Source organism: Aotus nancymaae, unplaced genomic scaffold (assembly GCF_030222135.1).
Source record: "Aotus nancymaae isolate 86718 unplaced genomic scaffold, 86718_ANA_hifiasm-v0.15.2.pri h1tg000025l, whole genome shotgun sequence".
In the NCBI taxonomy this organism is placed as follows: domain Eukaryota; kingdom Metazoa; phylum Chordata; class Mammalia; order Primates; family Aotidae; genus Aotus; species Aotus nancymaae.
Genome location: NW_026988438.1, coordinates 25,327,550 through 25,346,728, shown reverse-complemented (window position 1 = coordinate 25,346,728; position 19,179 = coordinate 25,327,550). Strand labels below are relative to the sequence as shown.

Sequence of the window (19,179 nt, the reverse complement as noted above, 5' to 3'; positions counted from 1 at the left end):
TCTGTCATGTGCATTTTTGAGGTCACAACATTGTTTCTACAAACACCATTTAGAAATGTCTCATGGCACTCCACTCAACATTGTTTCTACAAACACCATTTAGAAACGTCACATGGCACTCCACTGAGTGGATACACCAATTTTAACAAACCATGGCCTTTCCTTTCCACTTTTAAACTATTATTAATAATGGTGCAATAAGCATCTTTCTGTAAAAAGCTTTTCCAATATTTTGGATTATCTCCTTAGGCTCAACTCTTCAAAGTGGAACTGCTGGATAAAGGACAATACTCAGGTTTTTGAGATGTGCTGTGAAATAGCTTTTCCAAAACACTGTTCCACTGAATGTTTTCACATATACTGTCCTCTGGACCAAAGTGAAAAAGATCAATGAACTTGAAATTTCAATGCAAATGGTCACAATGTACATAAGAGACTGACTTTATTTATTGTGAAATATACAGTACATACAGAAAAGTATATAAAAATTATGTGGTTTAAAGAATAATAATGAGCCAGGCATGGTGGCTCATACCTGTAATCACAGCACTTTAGGAGGCAGAGGTGGGTGGATCACCTGAGGTCAGGATTCGAGACCAGCCTGGCCAACATGGTAAAACCCTGTCTCTACTAAAAATACAAACAACAACAACAAAAAAAAAAAAAAAAAGAGAGAGAGAGAGAATAAAATGGCCAGGCACGGTGGCTCATGCCTATAATCCCAGCAGTTTGGGAGGTCCAGAGTGGGTGGATCATGTGAGGTCAGGAGTTCGAGACTAGCCTGGCAAACATGGAGAAACCCTGTCTCTACTAAAAATTTTAAAATTAGCCAGGCGTGGTGACACATGCCTGTAATCCCAACTACTCAGGAGGTTTAGGCAGGAGAATCGCCTGAACCTGGGAGGTAGAGGTTGCAATGAGCCGAGATCATGCCACTGCACTCCAGACTAGGTGACAGAGCGAGACTCCATCTCAAAATAATAATAAAATTAACACCCATGTACCCATTATCCGGTTTAAGAAATAGAATAGTATGAGTACATTAGAGGTCCCTCATGTGCCTGCATTAGTATTTCACAGCAGCTACAGACACATCTCAAAATATCATTGATGTAAAACACACACACGCATACGTTGATGTCCCTCTCACACCATAGTCCGTGAAGGCTCAAGAGCTGTCCTTGCCACCTCCAACAGTAATTTAAGCCCCTGGCTCTGGCCCCAATGAAACACAAGCTCTGGAACAAATTTAAGACTGTTAAGAGTCTTAACAGTAATTTAAGACTCATCATTTCACCACCTTGGAATTTTTGCTTTTAGTTAAGTAGAATAAATAAAGAGACGGCACACAGAACTTACATCTGCTTTTAACTGCCTTTCTCAAAGAGTGACACATCTCTGCCTTCTTCGGTAAGAACTCCATATAGCCTCGACTTAACTCTAAAGGAGTTAGAACTGTGGCCTTCTTTTATGTCTGAACAACACTGCCCATCACACATTGCCTCTGCCACAGTGTCCTTATCCCCAACCGATAACCCCTTCCTGCCTTCTGTGTTAGTCACTCCCTTGCTTTTCTTTAAATAGTGTTGCAAAAATTGCCTAGGAATCACAAATCTGTGTAAGAGAAGGAGAATATCAACACTATTCCACAAGGGTTCCCGACGGAAGAGAAGATGGCAAAACAAGCATCACAGGCTGGCTTCCACTTCCCTGAGAATCTGCGAGAGCACTTTCTAGGGATGTCTGCAGGCAAGGTCATGGCTGAGTCAGGGAAATCATAAATTAACAGAATTGGGGCATCTGACAGAACTATAATGTGAACCACCTACTACACCCCTATCAGAAAGAGCTTCAGGGAGGAGGCTGCTCTGTATTTTCTTCTAAATTCGCAGCACTCCTCTGTCAGCCCTCAAGAGGAGTTCAAAGCTAACCCAAGCATCAAGGGGAGAGCAGCAGCTTTAATAGCACTGAGTCAAGAGATGAATCAGGACCAGCCTCCCCCAGGCATTCTTCCTCAGGTCACACAGACGGCACTATGACAGCAGGGATCTTGTGACAACGGCCCTCAACTCACAGAGGCTGCCTTCCAGCTCCGGTGTTGGCTACCAGCCTGGGAGCTCCCTTCATCATCAGCCTATGGGTTTCCTACACCTCTCTCCTGCTTTGAATCTCCAGATTCCAGTGCCTCCTAGCTCCTTCTTCCTTGGTTTACTCTTTATCATTTGTTATTCTTTGAACATAGGAAGCTTTTGTTATTTTAAGGTTGTAACTCATAACTCCAGTGTCTGGAGTTCTAAGGGCCTTTTCTATTGCCTGTTCTTTCTGCTGGAAACACAGCGCCCCCCAGCAGCTTCTTAAGAAACGGTGTATGAGAGGTAAGCTTTTTGAGAAAATGCATGTGCATTTTTGAGTTTGCAACATATTTTTTATGACCATCATAGAATGACAGCATGACATTCCATCAAGTGTACTACGGATTGGCTGTGTCCTCACCCAAATCTTATCTTGACTTGTAATCCCCATAATTCCCATGTGTCATAGGAGGAACCCAGTGGGAGGTAATTGAATCATGGGGGCAGTTTCCCCATGCTGTTCTCATAATAGTGAGTTCTCACAAGATCCGATGGTTTTATAAGTGTCTGGTGTTTCCCCTGCTGGCTCTCATTCTCTCTCCTGCTGCCCTGTGAAGAGGTGCCTTCCACCATGATTGTATGTTTCCTGAGGCCTCTCCAGCCATGCAGAACTGTAAGTCAATTAAACCTCTTTTCTTTATAAATTACCCAGTCTCAGGTATTTCCTTATAGCAATGTGAAAATGGACTAACACAGAGTGGATACATCCTATTTTACCATACTATGCCCTCTTTTAAGATATTTATATTGTTTTCTATTTTTCACTACTATTACTAATGCTGCAGTGAGCATCTTTCTGCATATGGATGCCCTCCGTGTACCAGGTAACCTGGTGGCACAAACACATGCCTAACAGACAAACATGGGATTATGTTTTCCTAAGAGTCTGAGGTACAAAATGGCCTCCCACAAAAATTAAACTTCTCTGAGGTCTTTGTGTGTGACTTAATTACACATGCTAATTTTGCACTTCAATCCATAATTATCTATGATGGTTTTGACATTGAATAATAATCTATTAAATTACTTACCAGTTATCTCATCTGTGGCACCAATTTTAGCTGCCACTTCTCTGAAACCTCCACATCCACGCCTTACACAATCCATCTCTCAGGTTCCAGTCTTGCATCCAAACCTGGACCCCTCCTCCTAGAAGTCTGTCTTCTGCTCTTCCTCCCTGTTACCTCCAACTCATCATATTTAGAACTGAACACAGCATCCCTGATCCACTTCAAACCTGCCTCTAACCCTTATTCCAGCCTAGGGTATGAAGATTCTATTTCCTTATAAATCTACCAGGTATCAGTCAATTTAATGAGGTGGAAGACTTCTTTTATTCACTGGAGGTTTCTCACGAGAAAATCAGTGAAGATGGTTAAAGTATTACCAAGGGACTGCTACCCATTGCCCTTTGACAGGAATGAGTGAGGACTCTTAGTCATTCTAGAGGGGCTCAGAGCACCCCCAGGGCCCAGAAGCCCTAGCAGTGACTGGCTTGGGAAAGAAGAATGGAGGGAGGTACTGGATGACGGGAAGAAAGAGAGAGTCAAACGCTTCTCTCTGAATGCAACTTTATAAAAGGACTGGGCTACAAGGAACCCAGTCTTTTATTCAAATTACCTCACATTGCTTAGCTGAACCTCAGTTTCCTCGGTTGTAAAACAAGTAGTAACAGCTGTTCACCTTGAAGACACATTATTAATTCTTACATTTAATAAATATTTCTAGAATATTATCTATAGAGTTGGTGCTAAGGATATCACAATAACAGGACATAGTTCCTGCCTTCGGGGTCCCTGTGGTCTTGCTTGTGAGAGAGACTCAAGGAAAGAGGCAATCACAGTACAGTAGAGTAAGTGTTTCCCAGGTATGCACAAAATGAGCACATGACTTTGTAGTGCTTAGCAAATGTTAGAGTGTTATACAAACATTGGCTTTATTAGTACTGGGCACTCCTGATCCCATTCAGGGGTCTCTAACTACTCTTGCTCTGTTTCTCCACACCAAGCCATGAAGCACAAGGCCAGCTTTGGTCCCCACATTCTCTTCTAAGGACAACTGATGCTGGAGTCTCTGCTGAAGAGGCAGGACCAAGTGAGCCCTGAAACTGATCCCACCTCACTCTCAGGCAGCAGGTGATGGAACCAGTTGGCACTAAGCCCAGGCAGCGAGTCGATATGCTGACTTTTGACATGTCATATTGTCTAGCAAAAGACTTTGTGTTGAGCCAGTCAGGTTCCTTCTTTTGGGAATCTGAACTGGGAAACACAGTAGGAATCCAGCAGTCAACAACAGGGCTAAAACTGGAAAAGTGCATAGAACCAAGACATGAGGCAGAAATGGGAAGATGAAGGGTCATAGCAGGCAGTGGTTACTAAGAAGCTATGAGTAGAGACAAGTATATCAAACAGAAGGAAAGACTGAAAACATCTGTAGTGAGAGGACTGTGGAAAAGATGCACAAAAAAAACTGATGCTGGCCAGACATGGTGGCTCACGCCTGTAATCCCAGCACTTTGGGAGGCTGAGGCGGGTGGATCACCTGAGGTCAGGAGTTCAGGACCAGCCTGGCCAACATGGCGAAGCCCTATCTCTACTAAAAATACAAATATTTGCTGAGGTGTCATCTTGTATGCCTGAAATCCCAGCTACTCAGGAGGCTAAGGCAGAAGGATCACTTGAACCCAGGAGGCAGGGGTTGCAGTGAGCTGAGATCACGCCACTGCACTCCAGCCTGGGCAACAAAGACTCCATCTCAAAAAACAAAACAAAACAAAAAGACAGAAAACTGATGCTATTATAGACACCTTAGGCCATGAGAGCAGCAACAGGGGGTATCACTGGTCCTGCAGGTGACTTCCTACTGCCCCTGATTCTTCCTCTTTCACATAAATAAATAAAACCCTACAAAGCCAAACTGAAAGGAGACCTTTGAGCACACAAAAAATAATATTCACTCTAAAGTGTATTGATTAATTGAATTCTCAGATACACTTCTTCTCTCACTATTTTTTAAAATTACTGTCTTCTACATGCAAAATCTAGAAGAAAAGATGCAATTAACTTTCATGACATCAGATAGTATTTGACTCTTTGCTTGCAGGCCATCATCAAACTTCCCTCATGAGAAAATCCTAACTGTAAACAAGAAAGCAAATATCTCCCAAAAACTCATTGGAGAAATGGCTGATTCTAGCACCAGAGCAGAAAACATACAAGATGAGCCTGGAACATCATATTTTGCCAGGAAATTGGCAAATCCTCAAAAAAAAAGTCTCAATAATGGGAATATAGTAAAGAAACGCAACATCACTAATTAGCATGGAAATGCAAATCAAAACCACAATGAGATGTCATCTTACCCCAGTTAAAATGGCTATGATCAAAAAGACAAAATAAGAAGCTTAAGGCCATGGAGAAAGAGCAAGTTGTATACATGTACAACGTATAAAATAAATATCCATGAGTCCATAACAAAACAAATAAATGGATTGGATAAATAAATAATTGGGAGGCAAGAGACAAATCCCCCATAGAGAAGAATTCCAAATAATTTATGTAGATACTCTGTCCTCAAAGCAGTGAGACATAACTCCTTGCTCCTTCTTGGCTGTACACAGTGACTTCCTTATAAAGAGCTCGGTGTGAAAGGCAAGTGGGAATTACTTTACAGTGGGGAAACCTGACAAATACTACCAGGTGGTCAGGTGATGAAGGTCAATATCATGTCGATACTATGTTTGTTTGTTTGTTTGTTTTTGAGATGGAGTCCTGCTATGTTGCCCAGGCTGGAGTACAGTGGCACAATCTCGGCCCACTGCAGCCTCTGCCTCCTGGGTTCAAGCAATTCTCCTGCCTCAGCCTCCTAAGTAGCTGGGATTACAGGCACCTGCCACCATGCCTAGCTAATTTCTGTATGTTTTTAGTAGAGTCAGTGTTTTACCATGTTGGCCAGGCTGGTCTTGAACTCCTGACCTCAAGTGATCTGCCTCAGCCTCCCAAAGTGCTGGGATTACAGGTGTGAACCACCGCGCCCAGAGATACTATGTATTCTTGATATGATGTGATTAAAATGGTATTTTACCCCCGCTGTCTTCCTCCTAAAAACATATAACCCCAGTTTAATCATGAGAAAAATATCAGACAAATCCCAAGTCAAGAGATATCCTATAAAAATACTCGATCCATACTCTCAAAAATATCAAGGCCATCAAAAACAAAGAAGTCTGAGAAATTGTCACAACCTAGAGTGGCATAAATAGATGTGACATCTAAATTTACTGTGATATCTTGGAATCTTGGAGGGGATTCTAGAACAGAAAAGAGACATTAGATAGACTAAGGAAATCTAAATAAAGTATAGAATCTAGTTAATAATAATGTATCAATATTGGTTCATTAATTGCAACAAATGTATCATACAAAGGTAAGCTGGTAATATAGGGGGAACTGGGTGCAGAGAATATAGTACTGTATCACCTTTGCAATTTTTCTGAAACTCTAAAATTGTTCTAACATTAGAAGTTAAAGAAGTCAAAGAATCAAAAGCAGCGTTAAGCAATTGGGGCCATCTTTATCTATATGTTTTTGTTTTAGACAGTAATGATTAGATCCCTATAATAAAAGACAAGGTTTGGGGAAAAAAAAGTCTCCCAAGAGAATTGCTACGTAGGGCATGGGAATAAGGTGCTATTTCATTAAGCAAATACTATGGTCATAGAGGTGGATTTTCTGCTAATTCACTCTAAAATAGAGGCCGTCAAAAATTTAAACAGCTCTTGCCCAAAATATAATGGTCTGATTCAACTACCAGGGGCCACCTCTGGATAGAAAGGGAGACAACAGAGCTCAATGCTTAAGTCTTGCAGGAACTTCATTCCTTCTGTCTGGCACCAACAGCACCCTTGAGCCACCTATAAAAGTGGCCAGGCTTATCCTCTACATTTTTCTATATGTTTGAAATATTCCATAATAATGTTAAGAACACTTTTATAACTTTTATTAACTTTCAATTCTGAAATAATTTCAACCTTGACCAGGAAAGTTGCAAAAATAGCATAAAGAATACCCATATACCCTTTACCCGGCTTCCCCAAATGTTAATGTTCTGCATAGCTACAGTACAATGATCAAAACCAAGAAATTAAATCGAAGCAATAGTATTAGCTCACCTACAGACTGCATCCAAAAGTCACCAGTCGTCCCACTGAGCTCCTTTTTCTGGTTCAGGACCCACGGTGCAGGCACAGCTGCCATGTCTCCCTTCTCCAATCTGGGACAGTTCCTCTGCCTTTGTCTTTCATGACCTTGACACTTTTGAAGAGTCAGTGTAAATCATTTAAATCCATTGAGTTTATGACAATCTCCCTAAAACTGTTTTGAACTCAAGGCAGCTCTTCAGCGAACTGCCAGGCCATCAAGAAGCAACTTTGATACAGTTTCTCAAGCTAGACAATTCTGCAGCCTCAGCAGGAGGCTCTCCAGGAGGCGCACGGGAAAGTAGTACAACAGGAGTGGGAGCGCACCCCACTGGTATTACAGACAACCAGTTTCCTTAGCATCTAACATGATGCCAAGCTCCTACGTGTCTAGATACCTCCCGCCACTGGTAGGAGACTCTAAGGAGGTGGGTGGGTGTGTGTTCCAATCCACTCACTAGGGCTTGGTGGGACCAGGAGTTCGTGGTTGACTGAGCAAAACCCAGGCTGCCAGTACTGCATATTCTGGAGCCACCTGGAGGCTATAGACTCCAGCTTTCCCAAAGTTTGGCGTCAGGGACCAGAATATCAGGGCCAAGAGAGTGAGCTGTCTTCTATGTTTTTTTCCTGCTCTGGTAAGGTAGCATCCTCCCCTCCAGCGTCTCCAAGCCCTGAAGTAACCTTCCTCCAAGGACCACCGTGGTAGAGATATGTGGTGTTACAGCACCATCTAGTGCTAAAAATAGAACAGTGCAGCCATACCATCCCTGCTGCTCCAGTCACAGCTCCTGGGGGTATAATTAATAATTTAGCAGCATGTCAAGATTTAACAAGTTGACTCTAATTTCAAGGTGTGACAAACCAGTGTAGTTTACCAAGGAAGAGTCACTGGAGTCAGACGAATCCCTTGTCTGGCCTTACCAATGTGCCTTGCTCTGATGGTCCCCAAACCTTACTTTTCTCATAGTTAAAATGGGACTAATACTGTATTTAACATTGCTATAATGTACCTGGATAAGTTCTGGGGTCATAGAAAGTCCGAATAAGCATGTATATTGCTTCTCATCCTCCTCCCTACCCTCTTGTATACAGAGGATTTCCATGACAACCTGGAGCCATCCAAATGGAAGGGACCCTCCTCCATGAGCTGTGTTGTTCATCTAAAGAGCTGAACAATCTATAAAACCCTGAGGCCACTCTATGGTTAGGAGCTGAAACTTAGAATCTGAGTTGGCTTATTTTGAATACCAGCTCTGACAGTTGCTGGTTTTTCCATCTATAAAATAGCGATAGTAGTGATGATGCCCGTCTCCTAGGGCTGTTGTGAGAATTAAATACGTGCAAAGCACTTAGAATGCAAGAATTTTTTAAACGTGAGCTACCATTAATAAAATTTCTTAGTAATCTGGACCCAAAAAAAACAAGAGGTGGGGGAAGGCTCAGAGCCAGCATTTATGTGATTTATAAAAGACAGTGTTCCTTCTTGTCCTTTCGAATAGTACACCACCTCTCATGTTTTCCCCTAAACACACACACACACACACACACACACACACACACACACGCAATCTTCAAACACTTATTTTGAGTCTGGCTCCTCTTCCACCAGCTAGAAGTCTGGCTTAGGTTCCTGGGCCATCACCAAGGTGAGGCAGGGCCCCAGGCAGTCCATCTAAGCTTCACAGATAGCCCAAATACCCCAGCCAGCAGTATACTCCTGGTAAAGTGAGTCGTTTATCATTATAAAATACCCCTCATACTCTAATAACATTTCTCACCTGAAAGTTTACTTTGTGTACTAAATACACCAGCTTACTGTTGGTTAATACTTGTATGACAGTCATTTTTCCATCCTTTTACTTTCAATCTTTCTGTATCATTGTTTAAGGTATATTGTTTTTAAGTCTCAGAGAAATTATATTTGTTCCTTATCCAGGGTGATATTATTGCCTTTGAGTTGGAATATTTAGTCCACATATGCTTGATGTAGAGATTGATGCATGTGGGTGTTTGTTTTCTATTTGTTCCCATCTATTTTTGCCCCTTTTTCTTTTTTTTTCTTTTTTTTTTTTTTGCCTTCTTTGGGATTATTTTATTTCATATTCTCCTTCTGTTTTCTTGTAGTTTTACATTCTCTTATCTTTTAGAAAATACTGTAAAAATTGAAACATATACTCCTTATTTATTAATTTCTAAAATAAATCAGTGCCTTCACCATTTTCACTTCCAAGACAATTCAAGAACTTCAGAATGCTTTAATTCCATTTACCCAGGGGTCCTAATCCCCAGGCTGTACTGGTCAGTGGCCTGTTAGGAACCGGGCAGCACAACAGGAGGTAAGCAGCAAGCCAGCAAGCATTACTGCCTGAGCTCCACCTCCTGTCAGATCAACAGCAGCATTAGATTCTCATAGGAGTGCAAACCCTATTGTGAACTGTGCATGAGGGATCTAGGTTGTGCGCTCCTTATGGAATCTAATGCCTGATGATCTGAGGTCAAACAGTTCTACCCCAACAGTATCCTTCCATTTCCTCTACCCCTCCACCCACCACCATAAGTTATCTTCTATGAAACTGGTCTCTAGTACCAGAAAAGTTGAAGACCACTACATTTACCTCCCTCCACACTTACATGTTTTGGTCATGTATTTTAGTTCTTTATATATTTAAGACCCCATAAACTAAAAGTTACTTCATTCATTCAATATTTATTTAGTTTTATACACATACTTACCTTTTCCATTGCCTTTCAAATCCTTTCTGCACCTCCAAGCTGTGTTCTGTGATTATTTTCCTTCTGCTCCAGGAACACCCTTTAGTACTTTCCTTTCATACTTCTGGTACTTTTCATTAGTGGCAAATTCTATTTTCCTTTGTCCGGACATGTCTTTGGAAGGATATTTTTGCCTCATAGTCTTCTAGGTTGGCTATTAATTTTCTTGAAGCTGTTTGTGTTAGGGACAAGCTGCCTTAGAAAACTCCCTCCGCACAAGCTGACCCCTTCCCCCCATTCTGATTGCTCTGCAGCTGCATTCCTGAACCCCTACCTAGGTGCCACATTAAGGCTGCCAGACGTGCTACAATTAAGCAAAGCCCGATTACAGCCATCCAGGCAGCTCGAGGGAGGACAGAGAAAATAAATGTTTGTTATCCATACTTGTAAATTCCTGTTTGACAGGTATCTGTAAAAAACCCTGGTTTCTCTCTTTTTTTAAAACTGCCACCACAAAAGTCACAGATGTATTGTAGGTCTGTTACAAGTTGAAAAACTATTTCTGTGCCTGTTACCAGTAGATAGATTGCCTCAGTCCTGAAACTCCCTTATGCCCCTCTCACCCCATATAAATCCCTCATTTTGTAAGCTTGGGTCTGCCTCCTCTGATTGTTATGGAGCAGCCAGGCAGGTTAATAAAACTTGCTTGCCTGACTTCGGGTCTATTCTCCTTACTCTACCATTCCATTTTTCTCTATCATTACTTCTGCTGAAATTCCCCTATCAAGGCTTGCTGTTGCTCCTTTGATAGTAATATATATTTTTCCTCTGGCTACTTTTAAAATTAGTCTTTGTTTTTCAGTTTTACTATAATCAGGTATAATTTTCTTTGTAACTTATCATGCTTAGAGGTCAACAGCATTTCTTATGTGGCTTAATGTCTTTCATCAATTTGGGAACATCCTTGACTCTTTGAATAGTTGTCTGCCTTATTTACCCCCAGCACCAGTCTGGATATTTTCTTATCTTTCATTTAACTACCTGTCTCTTAAGTTGTGTCTATCAGAGCCATCAACTGATTTCTTAAATTGTTATATTATTTTCCAGTTCTCTTCTGAAGTTGTTCCATTTGGTCATTTAATTCATGAACATTTTAATCAGTTACTGTAAGGTACCTCTCAGATAATGTGAACTATCTGAATTTCCTGGAGGTCTGTTTCTATTGTTCACTTTCTCAATGTTAGTCAAATTGTGTTTTTGCATTCCTAATTTTTAAACAGGATTTGACAACAATTAGTAGAGAAAATTTGAGAAATTAGACCATGTCCTCCTCCCTCAGAGGCGCTTTTTGCTTCTGGCCACCCACTAGATCTAAGGCTGGGCTTCAGTCCTTGTGAGGACAGGTCCATATCCAGTTTACCTTTAATCAAAGAGAAGCCCTTTGGGGTCCCAAAAGAAAGCCTGGGGTATTTTCCAGGGCCACTTCTACTTGGATCCCCAACTCAAATTTTTGTTTTCCATTAGTCTTCTAAAACTTCTGCTCACTTTCTCAGCCCCTGCCCTTGAATTAGCAAGTCCCTTGAGGGGGAAATGAATAGTATCAAATGTAGGTCTCACCTCTCAGAATATTAGCCCTTGCTTTCTCAATAGGCCTCTGATGCCTGAATAGATAGGTTTTCTCTTTTCCTCAGCAGAAGGGTTGGTACAAAACAAGCTCATCTCCTTTTGTTCAAGGCTGAACTCTCCACATTCCTTATTTCCATAATTAATTTTGGAGTCCACGGTCTAGAGTAGAATAGACTTGGGTTTAAGTCACCATTGTGTTACTTACTAGTTGTATGTCTTTAGGTGAGCTATTTAACTTCTTAAAGTCTTAGTGTCCCCATCTGGAAAACAGAAGTAACAGTCGTACCTGCCTTGACTTATTTTAAGGATTTTTTTAAGATGCAGGCATAGCATTTAGCACAGAGCCAGGAATACAGCAAATACTTAAACGTAAATAATACCGAGTTTTAAAGCATTCCAAGTAACAGCTGGTATCACTATGTAATGGAAAGGATGGCACAATAGCAGCCTGTCTCCCATACTCCTCTGTGAAAGAGTAACTAATTGGGAAAGATCCTATGCAGGTCTAAGTTTTTCCCACTTGCTCATCCTATGGCTTTGGAACACTTGGATGGAATAGCTTACTGCACCACATGAAACGGTTTGTGCAGGTGTTAGTATGCTCATTTTGGAAAGATGATCAATTGGAGGAAAGGTCAGAATTTAGCAGCAGGATCAAGAAAGTAAGCTTTGTCAAGAAGGCCCATGAAATTGGACCCCTAAACTAGGGCCTCCAGGGTTTATCCCGAAGAAGGACAGGTGCAACCACTGAGGTTTGCTCTGGAAAGAGATAGGTCTTTTGCTGTCCTGCCCATATCAGGGCTGAGACTTCATTATGCTTGGGAAATGTTTTCCACTTACTAAGAATTCTGGACAGTAAAAGGGCCCTAGAGGCTTTGAAACAGGAACCTGAGTAATTATTCTCTGCTCTCTGTAAGAAAAAACCTTTCTTTTGAATATTCCATAGTAATTTTTAATAAAAGGCTTGCATTGTTCACAACATATTCAAGAAGGATTATCATTGATTTTTCTTTGTTTTAAAATGTTTAACTATTGAAACATCCAAAATATTAATGTGTATAAAATACAACAAACATCCTTTGTACTCACCACGAGGTAGGTTTCTATCACTTTCCCAGGTTGCAGTTTCAATGTGCAATGCTAGCAATACCACCCGCAGATGTGAGCCAGCTGGCCAAATTGGGCCTCCCAGTAATGATCTGGTAGATGAGAACACCACATGCCAGAGCCTGGCAGTCCTGCACATCCAGCAACACCATTCCAGATACCATAGGCCTTAGGGTATGACTTACACCAGACTTCAAAAAACCTGATGTATCACATTATGGTCATTCAACAGCGAGGCAAAACAGCCACTGGGACTGTACATTTGAGGCTCCAAATATGACTTTTCCTCCCACTAATTTACAAAGCCTTATTTCAACAGCAAAACTGCCACTGGGACTGTACATTTGGGGCTCCAAATATGACCTTTTCTCCCAGTAATTTGCAAAGCCTTATTTCAACAGTGATGGTACAAAGAGCCAGAGAAACTACTTAGAATACTGGTAAGCTATAGCATCTAATTATAATTGTCACCAAAGTATGATATGAATGTCTCCAATTCTCCAGCCCTCCAGATCACCTTTTTCTTTTACCCACCTAACATGATCTGACCCTCTCACTGAAGAAGATCTAGCCTTTACGGTAATGTATAGCAATGTAAGAAGTCCTAAAAGTGTTTATATTCCAGAAACATATATCCTGGTTGTTACTAGTCAACATCTGGCCTTGAGACCAGTGTCTGGATTACCTCAGCCACCTAGGTACCATCTGGCCCCAGTATGGACACAGCCCCTTCCTAAATCATCCAAAATGCAGCTGACACTAGGCTGTAGTTTTTGACAAAGACTTACTGAATGTGAGGCTAACAAAAAAGAATTAACAATGTAGGAAAAATAATTAACAGTGGCTCATGCATTCCAGTGTTCTTAGAACCCTTCACAGGAGTTTATAACCAGGATCTTTCTCCTTACCCCCCAGCCTGCTGCTAGGAGGCAGGGACCTGCTCACTTCCTCCAGAGGGGTGTTCCCACAATGCTGCCCACCCCCACTGAATTCTACAGCTCCAATTCTCTACTCTCCAGCTCCCAAAAGAAATAAAACTGATCAGTCTCATAATTATCTCTGCATTGTCTCCCCACGCTGTACCTGCATTAGGCTCTGACCCATGGAGCATTTCTGCCAGTTTTGATAGTTTATTTATTTAGCTCTCAGGTTAAAATCCAAAGCCTTCTTCTGGATGCAATAATTGCATCAGTCTTGAAACAAGCCATCCCTAATCATGGACCCAAACTGTTCAAATGTGCCATAGGTCACTCTGCTGAATATCTGCCAATTCTGATTTTTTTCCTAATTGCAAACAATGCAATGATTATCTGGAAAGCTGAATCTCACACATGCACGACATCCTTTCAAACTTCTGCTGGCACTTATCCAGGACTGAACTAAATTCCAGGTTCTCCCTAACTTCATCCATTCTATATGGTGAGAGAAAAAAGGAAATAAATGTAAACTGCAACAGTGCTAAAGGCAAAGCAATAAACTGTGCTTCCAAGGAAAAGCCTCCCAAAGAATTGGCACTTATGCCAAGATCTGATGAGTGATTAGCGTTAGTGAGGCAAAGAAGGAAAAGAAACTGTATGTTTGCAGCAAAAGAACAGCAATTTTAAAAGTTCTGGGGCTGGAAAAGCAGCCTAGCTAAAACAGGAATTAAGGGGAGCTCAAACTGACGGGAAGTGAGGGCACAACCTTTCGAGATTCTTGTAAGCCATGTTCGTTAGTCTCATCTGTATTCTGGGAATAACAGGATAACACTGAATGATTCTGTGCACAATTTGAAAATCTGATACTTACTGGAAAGGCTATATTCTATTTTACATTCCCCTACAGTTTCACCAACACTGAATTTCATCTTATGAATCTGGTAGTTTTACCTACTAGATACTACTGTTTTTCATATTTATTACCCATTTCCTATTGGAGTGATTATTTTTTTACTGGATACAATTTTTTTTTTTTACTGGACTGAATTTAAGACTTCATTTATCACTTTTTCTATCTTTTTTCCCCTAATTATTTGCCTTTAAATTACTTATGTCAAAATATTATATACTTAGCAATCTTTAAAGATTCTGCCATTCTCTGATTCCAATGTTATATAAATATTCACCTATATATTCTTATTATTCCCGTGATTTGATTGTTCATATTCAGTCATGACCTCTTGACATTTATAAGTAGAAATCTAACTTTACTTTTCAAAGGGTTAACTAACCAGTCATCCCTTGAAAATGTCACTTTTATCATTATAAGTAAACAGAAAATAATTTATGTATGTTTTCTTAATCTTCTACTCTGTTCTGTTATCTAATCATATACTCCTGGGCCAGTACCACATTCATAATTTAATAGGCATTTCACATGAGATAAAGTTCTCCCACCCATATTTGTTTTACTTAGCTATCTAATAAGAAACTTACTGCCTTCTTATGACATATTAAATTGGCCTCCACAGGGATTTTTAAATCAATTAATGAGGTTTCAAACAATCTAACTAGGAGATATCCATCTGGAATGGAAAGAGGTGAAAATGACCTTTAAGACTTCAACCCTTCCAAACAACTACTAAAATTCACATAAATTTTTGCATGTAATGGGGGAAGAGTTTGAACAAATATCCCATAAGAATGTTTACCATAATTGACTTTTTATTTAAAAAATTACAGGGAGCAATTTCCAGCATATCTTATTTTATAAAAGTACTGCCTGTATCAAACATTTTATATCACATTAATTCCATTGAAGAGCTGCCTTTTTCTTTTAAGGTACTGATTCCAATTGATGGGATACATGCCCTTAAAATAGAGTTTCCATTACTTATTCAAATGTCAAAATTAAGATTATTGAGAAGTTTATTGCTTTATGGCTGGGCAAGATAATACTAGCACATTTTAGGTAAATAATATCCTTTATTAAAAACTATGAGGTCATTCTGTTTAAAACTTTCAAGATAATTCACAGAAAATAGATATATTTATTCAAATTAAACATTAAAGGGCTGGGCTACTAGCTATAGACATTTATATGTGAAGCAGCTCTTTTTTTGTTTTTGAGACTGAATCTCTGTTGCCCAGGCTGGAGTGCAATGGCCCAATCTCGGCTCACTGCAACCTTTGCCTCCTGGATTCAAGCAATTCTCCTGCCTCAGCCTCCTGAGTAGCTGGGATTACAGGCGCATGCCACCACACCCGGCTAATTTTTTTGTATTTTTAGTAGAGACGGGGTTTCACCATGTTTGTCAGGCTGGTCTCAAACTCCTGACCTCAGATGATCCACCCACCTCGGCCTCCCAAAGTGCTGGGATTACAGATGTAAGCCATGGCTCCTGGCCAATAAAGCAGCTCTTTAAAGAATAAGACACGAAAATAGGTCTTTCTTGGTATACTACACATAATTGAAATGAATAACACCTGGAAGACCAATATTGTTACACTATGTTCTGTTAGGATCTTAAAAAAAAATCAAACATTTAGTAGTCCATTTGTGCTTAAAATATTCATACGCATGAGAAGCCTAAAGAAAAAAACACCTCTGTACATGATGATCAAAAGAAAGTTATAAATTTGTTTTAAATTGCACTGTTATTTAAACCTCTTTCCTAAAGTCAGACCCTCCTTGTAGTTGGCACAGTTTTTCAGGTCAATTGGCAACCTGGGGAGGCCCCTCTGGTATTAGTGAAGTAAAGAAGGTGGTGATGAAAGACCAAGCTGAAGCCATTAATCCAGGCCTCTGAATTGCACTGGCATCTTCACCTGCATCTTCTCCACTTTCATCCTCAAGCCCGTCATCCATAAGACGCTCCTTTCAAGCAAAACAAGAAACATAATGTGAACAAGTATTAGTTGATGATAGAAGAGAGTTAAATTCTTCTCTGTAGAACAAAGGAATATGAAGTGATATACATGTGGTCATTAGAAATCTTTAAGGCCAAAACTGATAAATTCCTCAGTGTTCCAGTTTAAAGGGGACAACTGCCAATGCAATACAATAAATGCTCACCATGTGTATAATTTTATTTCTAGGCTATTTTCAGGAAAAAAATGTTAGTTCTTCCCATTTAGTTCTAATATATGACTGATTCGGTATTACATTCTAAGTTATCCCAGATGAAACCACCACAATCCATATGTTAGCTTGCTTTGATGTGCCATTTCACAAATACTTATGGAACACCCAATATTCTTTCATCATGCTGGTGCCATACAGTGCTGGGAAAATCTCTGTATCTAAAGTATACAAAAGGTTTAATCACATACCATTTCTTCAAGTTCCAAGTTGTTCGCATTTTGCCCATCATTGTTAACTTCGGGATTATTGTTGGGAGCCTGCTGATGACCTCCTTCTTGCCTAAAAGGGAACCATCCAGCTTGGTGTCTGTTCAGTAAAATAAAGAGAAAATAAAATAAGTCACAGTTCTTTTTATTTGTAATACTATAAAATGTTATTAGTGTCCTACAAGAGAAAAATGATTAGAACTATAATAAATAAAAAGACCAAATCTCCCACTTCAGGCCAGGGAAATACCCTTGTCAAAGCAATGACAGCAAAACAAAACTAACCCAAATCTCTAAGTCTATCATGAACTTCATTGGCTCTATGCTAGTTATTAAGACATATCAGGAATCATAAATCTGTTCTGGTATTTTTCAAAATGAAATACAACTTAGATATTTGTTAGCCCCTTGGAGAGAAGGGAGCAGGGGAAAAATAGTCTATCTATGAAAAAAAATCTGGTTTATACCTATAGGGCTTATTGTTGGCAATTCTAATCAAAGAGGATGACCTTACGCAGGAGTGCATCATATACTTCTTAAATTCTAAGTAATGGATAGAGTATGTCTCACTGAATGAACAATTTTTATAAAATACAGTAAATAAAAATTCTGCTTCTAAATAATTCTGATAAACATTCTCACTCAACAAAACCTGCCCTTACTTTTGGTATCAAAAACATGCCAGATATCTAAAGCCCAGCATTCATATTCCTTCACTCAAAATTCACAACAGACCAGATTCTGTGCTGAACAGTTTCAGAAACTAAAAGAAACCACAAAAAGTTAATAAACATCACTCACAAATAAACCAGTAGCATGGCTCCCATTACCATGATAAACCGACTAAAAGAAGAATAGAAGTATACAATGCTAAGGAGAATCGCAGCTCGTGAGAACGTGTACATCCAGTCTAGCCAGTCTCGATTGAAGTCTTCTTCATTTAGTACTGGGCCTCCCTGTGCATTCATTTGAACATTCTCATTCATGGGTTGATTTTCTTGGGCCACTAGGTTTGGAGCTGGTGGGGGTTCTTCTCCAGGAACATGTGCCAAATTTAGAGGCTGTGAAGCAGTAGGCTGGGTTGGGTTGACATTTGATGTGGCCTGAGCTGAAACTGCAGCTTGACTGAAATAGTCACCAAAATAAATATTAAAAAGAAAAAAAAAACTTTACCATACCATATTTTTTAAACTTCTTGGGGAGCTATATGTATTTTTCATAAACCTAATATGGAATATCCCAACTCCTGCACCACATTTCTTAGGTAACTGCAAATTCCAGTGGAAAAGTGGAGCCAAGGTTGATGGTAGATGTCACACAGGAAAGGATGTTCTCTCAGCCTGGTAGTGTAAGATGACAGGGGAAAGGCGAAGACATGAGAGCAGTCATGTTAACCACTCTTGTCTCTCTTTCAATCAATTACCTCATAAGCTAATGCGATGTCCAAACCTTTTCATGAATGACCCCTTTTGCTGTTCTACATGTGATGAAAATTCTCAAGCCCATCACCTGCTTCTTTGTCAGACCCATGTTCTGAAAGACTTGTCTAAAAATATATACTATTATTATCCTATGTGTCTACTGTCAATGATAAATGATTTGTATTGGTATTCTAAAATTCTAACTACATCTCAGATAACAACTCTTTCACCCCAATACTGATTTGAAAGAACTCCAACTGGAGACCACTGGTCCTTGTCAAGTTAGAAAGAATTGTGATCCTGAGGTTTGCTTATAATTTGATTGCTTAAATTTTCCCAGTAAAGAATAAATTTCCCAGTAAAGTGATAATAAATCTTAGATTTGTTTTAAATTATCCAACAGAAGGGTTGTAAAATAAGACTGACATGAATTGATAAATGTCAAAGCTGGGTGATGGGTACACATGGATTCCTTTTACTACTCTACCTTGTTATGTTTTTAAATTTTTCTACAATAAGTTAACAATCAGGATAGCAAAGGAAAGTTAAATAAATGGTTCCCAGGCTACAAAATCCTATTTAAGCCAGTATGATAGTAACTTTTATCTGTACAGGCTTTTTAGTTTAGAAAATACACTTCCTACTTCATGGATATTCTGATACACAGGTGAGTTACTTTATCTTAAAGAGGAGAATCTGAGGGTCCGAAGTTAAAT

General features: G+C 39.9%; 1 protein-coding gene across 8 annotated transcripts in view; it reads right to left on the bottom strand.

Annotated features, from left to right (window-relative positions):
* HERPUD2 (HERPUD family member 2) overlaps positions 1-19,179 on the bottom strand; it is a 97,660-nt gene that overhangs the window by 35,166 nt on the left and 43,315 nt on the right. For 5 of the 8 annotated variants that reach the window (XM_064380457.1, XM_064380458.1, XM_064380459.1 and 2 more), the window contains exons 6-8: positions 17,844-18,167; positions 17,025-17,142; positions 7,303-16,569 (exon numbers count right to left, since the gene is read on the bottom strand). In XM_064380457.1, the coding sequence (XP_064236527.1) occupies positions 16,408-16,569; positions 17,025-17,142; positions 17,844-18,167 (604 nt within the window). In that variant the 3' untranslated portion in view covers positions 7,303-16,407. The remainder of the gene's footprint in view (positions 1-7,302; positions 16,570-17,024; positions 17,143-17,843; positions 18,168-19,179) is intronic. The other 3 variants (XM_064380462.1, XM_064380461.1, XM_012461292.2) reach the window with 3 other exon arrangements.